The 13,560-nt window shown below is 35.0% G+C and overlaps 1 protein-coding gene and 1 pseudogene across 2 annotated transcripts in view; both read left to right on the top strand.

Annotated features, from left to right (window-relative positions):
* Positions 1-13,560, top strand: part of LOC149799627 (uncharacterized) — a 45,250-nt pseudogene that overhangs the window by 2,692 nt on the left and 28,998 nt on the right. The gene's annotated exons all lie outside the window — the stretch shown is intronic.
* LOC149799628 (uncharacterized) lies at positions 10,780-13,352 on the top strand. Its single transcript, XM_089958967.1, has one exon. The coding sequence runs from the start codon at positions 11,111-11,113 to the stop codon at positions 13,061-13,063; it is 1,953 nt and encodes a 650-aa protein (XP_089815093.1). The 5' UTR covers positions 10,780-11,110; the 3' UTR covers positions 13,064-13,352.

Below are 13,560 nucleotides of genomic sequence, written 5' to 3'. Positions count from 1 at the left end.
TGTGATATCGCAGCGCGACATTCAAACCGGATTGTACTGGATCATACCTTTAGGCTCATCTCCTCCAGAAATGTCTACGTACTTTAACATTGATGTTGTCGTATGTAGATAGATGATGATCAGAATAAAATGGATAATTGCCATTTAAATGGATGTAAAATTAAATTGTAAAAAATGACAACAATAAAGAAATCAAACATCTGTCTCTTTCTGGAAGATTCAGACTAGATTTTTAAAAATTCATTTGAATATAATTTTTAATAGGTTTGGACCAGTAAACGACCCCTTTTCTTACACTCTACTAACTGAAGAGACACTCTACTTCCAAGTACATTTCAGGTCAAATTATACAGACACACGTACATTCAAATTTAAATAGAACGCTCATTCATTAATAATACATTAAAACTCTATTTTTATGGTTTCATTTAATGCAAGAAATTATTGATGCATTGAACTTAAAGTGATAATGTAAGCATAAAATGAAGAATTTAAACATTCGGTCTCTTCCTAACATGCTGACTAGATTTAGATTTTTAATATTCATTTGGGTATATTTTGACACGAAAATTCTAATCAATATTGGAATACTATTCAGTTTTCTTCTTTTTTTCCACTTGAAGAGTCGCAAGAATTAAAATTGTGAACCTACATTTCTCTTAATGCGCCCCAGGAATCTCGCTAATACTGTAAATAACTCTGATAATAATTCTAATTGGGTCAAAATCAAAACAGCGCCTGCTCTGTCTGACATGTCTGCACTTAAGCTGCAATTGTTTGTCAGATTTCTCCTCAGATTTGTTGAACTGAATGGATTCCTCGGTAATTTTAGTACACAAATTTGAAGTCTGTCTACTTGAACTTGCTCGTTATAAAAAATACAATTCAGCAGTCCATATTTTGGAAACTATGAAGGTGAAATAGATTTTAACTGTTTGGTAGCTGATATGATTTAATTGTGAAATGTTTGTTGGGAATTAAACATAGGGTAGTGTTTTGTGTAAACGTGGGTAATTTCTAACCGTGTCTTGAATCCTTACATGACTAAAGGAGTCTTTTGTGACTTTGTTTGGATTTTTAAAATTTCAATACAGAATTTCGACGGCAAAGCTCTCCCTCTCTCTCCCTCTCCCTCTCTCTTTAGATACCGTGAAATACGCATAAACTGCCTTTTGCTACGTTGATGTTGGTAATATATACATAGTTGAAAATTAAAATACGAAATGGTTTTGAGATCATATTGTGCTGAAAATGTATCATTTCGTCACGATTATACGGAGACCTTTCTTGAATAATAAGCGTTTCCCGTTCAATAAACTTATGTACGAACCATTTATTTACTTTTATGTTTGCTTGGTCGTGTGGGCACGTAATTTTCCTTCGATGTTGTTAATATTTTTGTACCTCAGGATAATTTATATTTTTCAGGTGACGTATTGGATATAATAGTGGTTTATTTTGCTCTAAACCAGAGCAAGATTATATTATTCAAGTTTTTTTTAAATTTTTTTTTAATCAAGGCCTCTTCTCCCCCGAAAAGTTTAAATGGTGTGTCCCTTATGTTGTTATGTTCATTAAATATATTTTCGGCCAACTCAGTGGAAATTCCTGTTACATATATGAGAGAGAGAGAGAGAGAGAGAGAGAGAGAGAATCACCGAAAGTAGCAAATTTCATACGCTATTTCGAAAACCGTGAATCAATTACTTTAGGTATCATTATAGAGTTAAAATTTATTAGTTTTACTCACTACCTTTTATAAGTTATTGTGGGAAGGAAAAGTGTGACCCTTAATTTGTAACTAGCGATAATATACATTATTGATAAACTATCTTTAAGCTTAATTCATTGTTATTTGTCCTCAACTCATGTATTACTCGCATTATTTGGGACATATTGAGGTATAAAGAGATAGAGCAATTTTGATCGGATGAATTGACGAAGCCATAGTTTGAGTATTTTATCTAAACAGCAAATTGAATACTACTCTTTCTGTTTCCATGCAGTGTAATTGCAAAATTCTTTGTCTTCATTGCAAGTTAGCTTTAATGAATAATATTATTTAATACATTTATGACACTAGAAACGCTGGGTGTTCATTTATTTTTCGGGTAAAAAAATGTGTTTGCAGGGTACTAATGGGAACCATGCAGATTTATTACAAAATGTGTCTGTAAAATGAAATTCTGCATACAAAACCATTGCTTTTCACGCGTCACTTCTTCTACGGTGAAGAAATGCAACACAAGAATACTTCTAAATGGCTAGTATAAGAAACGTCTGACGCACGTTCCTGGATGCGTATGTTCGTGCGTTAGTGGTGTATAATAACTGCTTCCTGTACTGATATTTTTATTAGGACTCTACATCGAGATGCAAGAACCCCATATAATCCACCTTTTGCGTGAATTCATTTGTCCGTCATTTCTTCTGTCACCATTTAGAAGAATCAAGTGTTCTGACTGACATTATTCTTATAACAGTTGTTTCTAAGCACAAGTTCTTCTCCGCTGTAGACTACACAGAGCCAACTGTCGTAAGTAATACCATTTGGTATGCACTCGTTGTTGATTATTCAAGTTAAAACCGAAACCATTTGTTATTCTTTGTCATAACTCCTAACCGAAAAATGGGAAGAGAAGACTGTGACAAAAACTAATTAAACTTCCAAAATATAATTGATTCTCATGTTAAAGATGAAATATATTAAGATACCGATCAAAATTTAAGATAAAACAAGAACCGGTGAATATTTTTACAGCATTTCTCAAATTCTTCATGTATATTCTCATATCTTTTACTTACTGGAATATGGTGCAATAATTACTTTTGGTTATTTTAAATGCTTTTACAATTCATATTAGGTGATGTGTAAAGTGATGCAGACTTGACTTTATTTGATTTTAATTATCCCGGAATCTAAAAATTCCTTTTAAATTATGACTTATGTAGGAGGGTAAAAAAATAAGACAATTTACTATAATGGTGGTTATGCGTATTCAAAATATTACTCTTTGATTCTCCAAGAGATAGATATCATGAAGGCGCAATAGTCTTTTGAAGAGTAATTAGCTAATATTATTTAATAAAACTAAACGATTCAAACAGATTTAGCTATTACTTTTGTAAAAAATAAAGAAGTGATAACACTTTCATAAATTTGACTTGAGATGTTTTTTCTTACACAGAATATGTTATATGGTTAAAGTATAACCATCTGCAAGAGGGGTATTATCTTTGTATCTGCTATTCGGGTGTTCCAGAGAGGGTGTCAAGGATACAAAAATTTCAATTGCAATGACATTTTCAGATATTTTGAGACCAAATTTCATATATATTCACTCATGGCTTCAACGATACGTGGGGTAATAGGTGAATACCTGTATTTTATGTGTATATTGTTAAATACAATAAAAAGTGCGGGTATTTGAAACGGAGAGCCATTGTAAGTGATTTCTTTCACGCAAGTTTGATGACCCTTAAGATTGCTAAACAGTGCTCTATATCTTTCTCTGTGCTATGTCTGTATAGTGCTATGTATGTGTTTAGTTCTGTGTCTGTATTCTAGTAGTTATATAGTTTGTTAGTGATAATGTACTAGATTTATAGAGTCCACTGCGAGTTTAACACAAACCCTGTGAATCTCGTATGTAGTCACTAGCAAGCAGTATAACGAATTTATCCAACCGCAGTTCCTTTCCACTTGACTGAATAAATAACGACAAAAACAGTCAATGAAGTCAAAGATTCACAGCTCATCTGCTAAATGGGCCTCGTTAAAAGTTTCCATAACCAAATCTTGCTTCCTTTGGGCAAACTATTCACGCAAGGCATTTATAACACGATTGCTTCATTTAATACTATTGACAGAGTTGGTTTTCTTTTTTGTTGTCCGCGACATCGGTCGCTTTTAAGCATTGTTTTTATTTCCAAAGAATAAATGAGAGACAATTCAATCTGGCAAAATTTGCTATTTTGGACATTAACTCAGCAAGTTAGTCTTTGCATTTCCAAATAGTCATTTGACAGAAAATTATGAGTCACTGGCAGACAAATCACAGGTTGTTGTTATGTTTGCTGTATTTGTCAAATAAACCGTGAGGACTATGATCATGTCTGTCTATGAATGTATGTATTTCCTCCTGCACCTATGCCAATAAAGAGGTAGTACAGAATGTACAATAAAACCTAATCTTCCAAGTAATTTTTTATTATTTTTTATTATGGGACGTTGTTATATCTAGGTGACGAGGATAATACAATTTCCATATGAGCTAAATGTTTGCTTTCATAATAATGTTAATATAACAATTATTCCCTTACCCTTTGAGTGTTTCAGTTTAAACCTTAAAAAATTGTCCTCTTTTGGTGGTTTGCGAGTATCGTTATTGTTGTTGATAATTGAGAAAATATCAGCAGTGCTGTCTTTATTTACAATTTCTTATGATGTCTATGGGTCCGATATTATAATGGTGCGGATCTGACATCCAAAATGGTCAACACGGCAGTTATCTTGAAAATCGTTTTATCTCTACTTCTCAGTGGAAAGTCATATCGACTAGCCTTTTTCAACAAGGGGCCTTTTATGATGTCAAGTTGGTCCTAAATGATAGTGGTGCCTATCGGACATCAAAAAAGGGACAGCATGGCAGCCATTTTCAAATTTCTTTGATCATTAATACTCCTTCAGAACGGAACATTGAAATTGTGTTTAAACCAGAGGACGTCTTATGACGTCAACATTATCGCAAAATGAAAACGGTGCTGATCTGCCTCTAACATGGTCACCAGATAAGGTCATTTTGAAAGTGTTATTATCGCTATGTGAGTGCCTTCTAATCAAGGAATGTACAGTACATCCTTCTCGTCTTGACAGATGATTGCATCTTTGTATCCTTGGTATTGTATAACACTGCAGAAAAAATCCAGAGGGAAGTGTCAACATACTATTATAATGACTTAGAGCTTCAAATGCAATGTTTTCATCCAGTTCTGACACGGCACAGTGACCCGCCTGCATCAAGGGTGGATATACTGACGAAACAGCCACACCCTCTGGCTGTAAGGATACAATTCCCAGGATGGCCAGTACCAGTCATCGGAAAGAAGAGGATACAACATCTCAATCTGAGAAGAGAAATGAGAATTTTAGTACAATTCTTACCTAATTTCAGTTATATATTATGAAGTCGGAAGTTTTGAAGTGTGTTTGTCATTTAATCTGCTTTCAGTGAAGAGTAATATATTTACCTGGTTGCTCTCCTCCAATTTTATTCCGAAGATGCCATGTTTCTGCAGCACCGATCTCGCGGTTTGTTTCTTGCGGTGCAGCAATTTTGGAGCGTTGCGATAACGTAAACCTACTGCGCATACGCGTACTCTAAAAATGTTAAGTGTGATGTGATGTGATGTGATTTTGGTTTTTGACGTAGCTTTAACAATTTTTCAGTCATATCGCTACGATGTCTGCAATGTGGCAGTTTATAGTGATGTCTAGCACTGGGGCATCATGCCGCAGACATGTAGCATGATGTCCCACCCAGTCACATTATCCTGACACCGAGCCGACCAGTCCTAACACTAACCTCTTAATGCTGAGCGCCAAGCGAGGTAGCTGTTAGTACCATTTTTGTAAGTCTTTGGTATGACTCGGCCGGGGATCGAACCCACGACCTCCCGCATCCGAGGCGGACGCTCTAACCACTAGGCCACCGGAGCGGTCTAAAAATGTTACAAGGAGAGAAGTTATTATTTCTTTTTATGACTGTTAAGTTTGGAAGCCTGGAAATACTATTTAGAGATTCAAATTAATAAGAGATGTCTATAATTTAATTAAAGATGTCTCTAATTCATTTAAAAACGTCTAAGATTTATTTATTTATTGATTTGTTGACATTCATTATTATTATTATTATTATTGTCACGATATGTTTGAATTCTCTCTCACCATGGGCACCCGGGCACCCGCACATAAGGGCAAGGCTGGGGAACCCCCATTCCCTATTTCACCTCTAATTTTGTTTTGGCCTACATCCGTAAACTCAATGGCACCCGAAAATAATTATTCGAGCGCCCCTGTCTTTCACAATAAGTTTAAAATGAATATCAGTCCAGGAATGATATAGAAGGAACGTTGTTATTCTGTTTTTCTTTCTTTGTATCGTCATCTGGAGAGATGGGACATACTATAAGTATTCTTCAATTGTATCGAGAAGGTCATATTCCGGTGAAACGGTTCAACCAGGGTTACTATAAACACCGAAAAACACAAAACCGAAATACAAACCAAAATACACATGTATTTACATGTTCTCGGTGTATATATCGGTGTAAACACAGGAATTATGATTTGTTTTTGTTTGAATAGTAATAAGAGCAAAATAAAATCTGATTCGAGCGTTTTTGATACGAATTATTGACTTTTCTCTTAGTTATAGTTATAACGGTACCAATTGAATGGTACCGGGTCGTTCCGTACCCAAGTCGTTTCGTACCCAAGTCGCTTCGCACCCTATTGAGTCGTTTCATACCCAAATTAATGGTCGTTTCGTACCCAAGGTGTTGGTCGTTTCGTACCCTATGCTATAGTCGTTTCGTACCTAAAATACAAACGTAACCACCAATATCATAAAAAAATATTTCATACGTATTTCAAACAATTTAAAGCTGTTCAATGTTTCCTTACAGGTATTACCATTTGAGAATGAATATCTTTGGATCGCCAAGATGAGGTATTGTAAAATAATAGGGATAATATTATATGATTTCTACATAACCTTGTATACTTTAAGAGAAGCAGAATTGAAATGTTATCAAATGTTAAAATCCACGGATGTCAAGTAAGTTGAAGCTTTCAAGCTTAATTCAATTTCACACTTTTTTGATTATTTATTTGTTTTTGTTTTACTTTGAAGTAATTGCACGAGGTCTCTGTTTTTCAGCAGTCATTTGATTCGGAGAAATCTTAATAAATTCCTTATCAAGAATTATTTGACATAAACTATGTTTACCTCACTTGTTTACAGCGGATTTACTTTAATTAGGAAATTAAACTTTGGCTTACTCGGGCCCTTATAATTTAGTATGATTATCAGAAGGCAAACTTGGAGTTATATACAATGAATTAAAATTTATCATTAAGCCAAAACGAATAAATTATGAAATTCATTCAATAGTTCTTATGGACGCATACATTAGTATTAATTGTCTCTGCTCTTACTCTCCTTTGTCGGTTACAAGTGACATATGTTCCACTCCTAATTGTTTGTGGTCAGGTATTGTACAATTTACGTTTGATTTCTACCTCAGTTTATTTTAATGTTGTTCTGTCTATTTATATCAGTCAATGAAGCGTTATCTCCTCCTCAAAATTACCGAAACGTTGCAGCAGCATATACGGCTCGACAGCTGACTGACAATGCAAATTAATTGCATTATTATACAATGATTTTTAAGTCTGGAAAGAGAAATGATTAGTTATTATGTTCTTTTATGTATTGTTACAAGCCAGGGATCTTTACTTGACCGAGCGGTGTCAAAACCCTGGCGTGACTTCCGCTAGAAGTCATAAATTTACCCCAACTTTCCAAAGACTTCCATACAACTTCAGTTGTAAATTAGAAAGCCCGAAGTGTCCATTCTATATACGAATTTTAGTATAATCAATGTAAGACCACATATCTCACAACCTGCCAAATATATATCAATCGCACATCTTCATGGTTTCTCTTCATTATGTTTCCTTACCGCCAGCAGTTCACGCTGTAGCAACTATACAACTAACCCTTAACGCAAGGAACTATTTAAACTCTGCCACCCTAGGCCAGTCAACCCATGGTTTCCAGGCACATTTGCAACCATGGCAACATAAACGGTATCTGCCAAGTCCCTTATTATTGGTCCCATAGTGTAATTTACCGGTTTCCTACCGTAAATACTGCTACTGCAGTCACACCACCAAAGTACACCATTAGATTTTAATATGGACTATCTTAATCACACAAGTAATCACACAAATCTAAGAATTCCTTAAAACGGGATGCTATAACCAGATGCGCATACTCCAACTTTATATCAGCATATTATAAAACTCTGGAAAGTACAGATCGGAATAATGTTGTTAGTCTTCTCTTCTTTAAGAAACCTGTTTGAGCTGATATTTTGTCTTACTGTAACGTCTCCTTCAATCATTCATTGGACTGTAATTTTTGCTGTTCTATTCTGGAAAAATATATGCCGTATTACATGGGGTGCTTTGTTATAAACGTTTCAATACTGGCAGAATCAAAGCATGCATACATAGCTTCGATTATTTAAATAAATAAATCAGTTTTAAAACACAAGAATAAATATAGGTAAAATGCAGTGCCAAGTTAAATAATCATCTCTTTCTATGTGCGCGATTATTTATGTGCATTATATTTAGGAGAATACCAAAATAAAACAGATTATGTCAAATAATGAAAACAAATTTTCACTTGCCATGAAAATATGTTAGTATTTATACTTAGTTGAAAATAGAAAGAATTTCAATTATGCCACTAACTTGTTAGTTTCTTGTGATCGGTGAAAGTGTCCAAAAACTTTGTACAAGTATGCTATGCGGCCGGCAGTGTACCAAAAAATGGCTTGGCGGCCCATATTGTATGCCACGTTCAACACCTTTAAAAGCAGGCGAATAAAAATTGAAATTAACACCAGTATTGGTCCTTGGAGGAGAGAAACTTAATCAAGCGAAAGTGTTTTATCTGCATTCAGTTTCATTATTAAAAGATCGCAGAATGTTTAGTTGCTTTGAGAAAATAAACATTTATAATGTTTTGTGTCACGTTACTCATTACTAAATAATACCAAGAAGTATGACAATGTTTGTTAATTTGAACGATAGAAAAAAGAATGAACATATTCAGTTATTTAAACCTGGCCAACGTTTTCTTTTTTCTTTTTACTGGCAATGTGAATATTTGTTAAATCTTTTTAGTACATAGATGCTATTATACAGTGTAAACAATACAGTTACTGTAATTGTTTGTGTTTGGTCAATTTTTTTCCGGATATGCTTTGCTAATGCAACTTTTAAGTTAGGAAAAATATTAGATCTAGAGACGGAGCGGTAAATACGACAATACTTTATATTTGACCTTGTACGAAACTACCAGCACCTCGGGTACGAAACAAATAGCACCTTGGGTACGAAACGATCAGCGTCTTGGGTACGAAACGACTAGCATATTGGGTACGAAACGACAAATTTCCACTGGGTACAAAACGACTTGGGTACGGAATGACCATGAGCCCAACTGAACAACCCCAGGTGGGCGGAGCTTAAGGTGTAGGGGATATTGTATTCAGAAATAAACAACAAAACTAGCTGTGATTGGTGCATTATTTAAAAGTTATACTTTCTGTTAGGCTTAAAAATGTTGAGCCTCTTAGCAACATGTGAAATTATGTTAATTGATATCTAGATCATATTTTGTATTTTTTTTATATAATGATTTTTAAAAAATGTGGTACACATGGCTGAAAATGTGTATGTTGTCACTAGATAACTCTTACCCTTGTCTAGTTCCAGTAGAGTTATCTCTCTTAAATGCAGTGGAGTACCTGGTTTTGTCCTTGTCAAATTGACAATCTAACATTGTTCTGTCATAGTATGTGACATGCATACTGAGGTAGAAAGCATATTTATTTCACAAAACATTAGCTTTGAGGTATATGGAAAAACAATAGGTACCGTGATACCTATAGCCTTCGTCAATCGGTCTTACTTAAATTGACAGGTATCATAAAGGACACACGGTACTAATGGTATGTAAAAATGGGAACCAGCCTGGAAATGGGCGAACCTAAAATAGAGTATATATGGTTTGGCTGACCAGGATTGGTTAATAATGTAAGTTATGTTGTAGGAAAAAGAATCTTTTGAAAGCTTATCCTAGTTGTAAGTGGAAAACAATAGAGACATTGGTTTTTTTAAAATGGAATTTCAGTCCTTTAACAGTCTGAGTTTGGAACACTCAGTACTAAAATTAGTACATGACTCTTTGGTGAGGAATTGAAAGCACATGTTTCAAACACCTGTAGGTCCAGAAAATGCCACGGCTCATATCCTTTCCTCTACATAGAAGCTGACATCCAGGTTTCATCTATACTGATAAATATAGGTTTGATCATGAGCACTCAAACTATTTAAGTTATTGAATTTTTTATATCATGATGTTTGCATAGGTTATTATGAGAACTGAATTAGTACCGTTAGTCCTAAACAGGCTCATCGTTCCATTCCGGAAAGGATGTGTTATGATAAAGAATGATAGTTCCGGAACTGAGGTAATCTTCAGAACGGAGGGTGTAAGTCCATTTAATTAATATATTTCAACAGTTAAAGTAAATACAAAATATAATGTCGGTGACTACTTTTGATTATTGTCACATTCATTCTGTGTATGTATTACTACGAGTTTTGTTTATCATATCTGTAGAATCAAGTACGACCGAGTAACCCCATTACATTAATTCAGCTGTAAAATAGGAGAAAAGTAAATAATTCATATCACAATCACATCAATCATATTTTATTTATCTTTATATTATTATTCAAAGAAAGCAAATCATAATTTCTGTGTTTACACCGATAGATATACATCGAGTACAAGTAAATGCATGTGTGTTTCGGTTTTCAGTATCATTCGATGTGAACTATAAGAACGATTATATCTAGTGCGTCAAATGACGACCCTACGATAGCGACATTCCAGACCACGTGATTTTGTTTTGTACGGGGAGATACGCACTCTGTTTATCAATTACCACAGTCTACCAAGAGGGCAGACGTTTACACATTTCATCATCGAACATTGGACCTATCTTTGCGAAGGCAGATAGTCGGTACGTAAACGAGTTGAAGTATCGGAATACGAAGTACTGAGATGACTTGTAGGAGACTGCAGATACTTGTGATTCCAAAGTATTATTACGCATTCCTTCAATATCGCAAAAAGGAAGTGATTTTAGTTTCTACTTTTGCTTTCACATATACCGTTCTAGGAAATGTTCCGCCACACACACAGCTTATGCATGTAACACACGCCCATGTGTACATGTAACAATGGCAGAAACCCGGGAGGCTACATATAGACAGTTGAACTGCCCAATATGTTTGGAAATATTCGAATCACCGAAAGTACTAACGTGTCTACATACATTTTGTGAGAAGTGTATATGTAGACATGCCCGAAGTCTCAAAGAGGCGGGGACACAGTCAGATATAATTACGTGTCCCATCTGCAGAAGTCATACCCCTCCTCACTCTGGCGACCAGACACCAGATGAGTGGGCTGCTAAACTTCCTACCAATTCCATCGTTTTATCGCTACTGACGTCAACTAAGACCTACCAGGGTGACTCTGTTTATTGCCAGCCATGTTTAACACTTGGAAAACAGAATATCTCTGTGGCATACTGTGTCACTTGTTCAGAATATCTCTGTAATATTTGTTACAGTTGTCACAAAAGTTTTAAGGTGAGCAAGAATCATTCAATCACTGTACAGTCAGTGTCTGAAGAGCAAAATTGGAATTCTCCTCAGAAGGACATGTATCTCTGTTCTATACATTGGAAACGGTACAAATATTTTTGTTCCAAACACAATGAACTTTGCTGCAGTGACTGCGCCTTCAAAGATCACAGAAAATGCGATGAAGTGTTGCTTGTAAAGGATTTATCTGAAAGAACCAAAGAAAGACAAGATTTCAAAAAAGTTTCGGAACAATTAGATGCCTGGAAAAAAATGTTTATCACATTGCTTGAAAGTAGATCCAAAAATTTAGTATGCATTGAGCAGCTAAAGAATGAAATAACCAAGACAATTCAAGATTGGACCATCACTGTTAAAGATCTTATTGACAGACTAGAGACTGAAGCTCTCGAAGAATTGGATCAGATGTGCAAGCAAGAAAAGATAAAAGTTTCAGATCAAATTGTGGAATGTAAGAGTGCAATAGCTGCCATTGAAACTTCTGAAGAAATGCTAATGGGCAGTAGAAAATCAGAGGATGACATGAAAATATTTATCACAACGACCAAATTATCCGGACAAGTTCTTAATTATTTGGAAAAATACGAGGCAATAGAAAATAATACGGAAATTGTTGAATTCGAATTCCATTTTGATAGTACTTGTGAAGGAATCGTTCAGACCTTGTCATCCATCGGTAAAGTGACAAGAAAGGTGATCAAAATTCCTAAATTATCGGCTGACTCGTCATTTGCGAAGACGAAAATTCCAACAATTCAACAAGATTCAATGGTCACTTTTAGTGCCAAGGTTCCCGATGATGAAAAAATATGCAACATATATTCGGGTGTTTTCCTTTTCGATGAACGACTTGTGCTTTGTGATCGGGCAAATAACAAACTAAAACTGTTTGACAGGAGTTTTCGGTTTGTGACATATCTCAAAATGAAGTTTCGACCTAATTATATATGTTGTGTAGACGAAAGTACTGTGGCTGTAACTGAACATAGAGATATTAAGCTTGTGTTTGTTACTAATACATTCACACTACTAAGGAGTATATATGTCGGCCAACTCTGCTATGGAATAGCTTCCTACCAACAGAACATTATTGTTGATATTTTTGGAGATTCATTACTTACTTATGATACTTCAAACACAGTCGTCAATAGGATTATGTCATATGACCAATTGCGTTTGAAAAATACACACTGTGTAAGTCAGGATGGACAAAGGATATATTACACTATGAATAATGCAGTGGTAACCATGGATATGAAAGGAAATAAACTAAATAAATTTGAAAGCAATGATCTAAAAGGAGCGTCAGGGATCATGGTAGACAAACAAGGGATCATTTATTGCTGTGGAAAGGAATCTAAAACTGTGATACAGGTTACTCCAGAAGGAAGACAACTCGGAGTATTACTATCACACGATCATAGACTTGAAAATCCTTGTGGTATATGTTTGAATGACAAGAACGACATGATTCTTGTGCTAGAAGGAAAGTCGAATGATATGAAAATGTTCAAACTAAGTTAATACATAATGGGAATTTACCTATTTCGAAACTATGTAAATGGCACATTTTTATTAATAGGATACATGTGATATGCGACAAAAACAATCTACTTTTGATCAATAAGACGATAGCACACCATCCACATACGTGTCAAAACATTATGAGATAGTGGAATACGACGCCATCCACAGACAAGTCATGACATTACTGAAGTAGTCATTGTTTGAATTTCTTTAATCGAAACTTATATCATTGTGGCCAGAATGGTTATCAAATGGAAATTTGTTAAGTAAAGCCGTTTTCAGTGGTTGCTATTTCATGTTGTTGTATACATACGTTTCAGTGGATATGTAGACAAACAGGAACGGCCTTAGCAAACGCGGGGCCAAATTTGGATGATGTTGGCGGATCAGCTCCACCCCCGGATTTACGCGTAGGATCAGATGTGAGCACGGCATTTGGAAATGGACGTTTTCATACAAGTTTTGTATGATATTTAACTTTAAAAAATTCCACG

The sequence above is a fragment of the Sinohyriopsis cumingii genome, chromosome 5, assembly GCF_028554795.1.
Source record: "Sinohyriopsis cumingii isolate HCF-2022 chromosome 5, ASM2855479v2, whole genome shotgun sequence".
NCBI classification, from domain to species: Eukaryota; Metazoa; Mollusca; class Bivalvia; order Unionida; family Unionidae; genus Sinohyriopsis; species Sinohyriopsis cumingii.
Note: the sequence above shows the minus strand (reverse complement) of the source record. Positions and strands in the feature narration are given on the sequence as shown.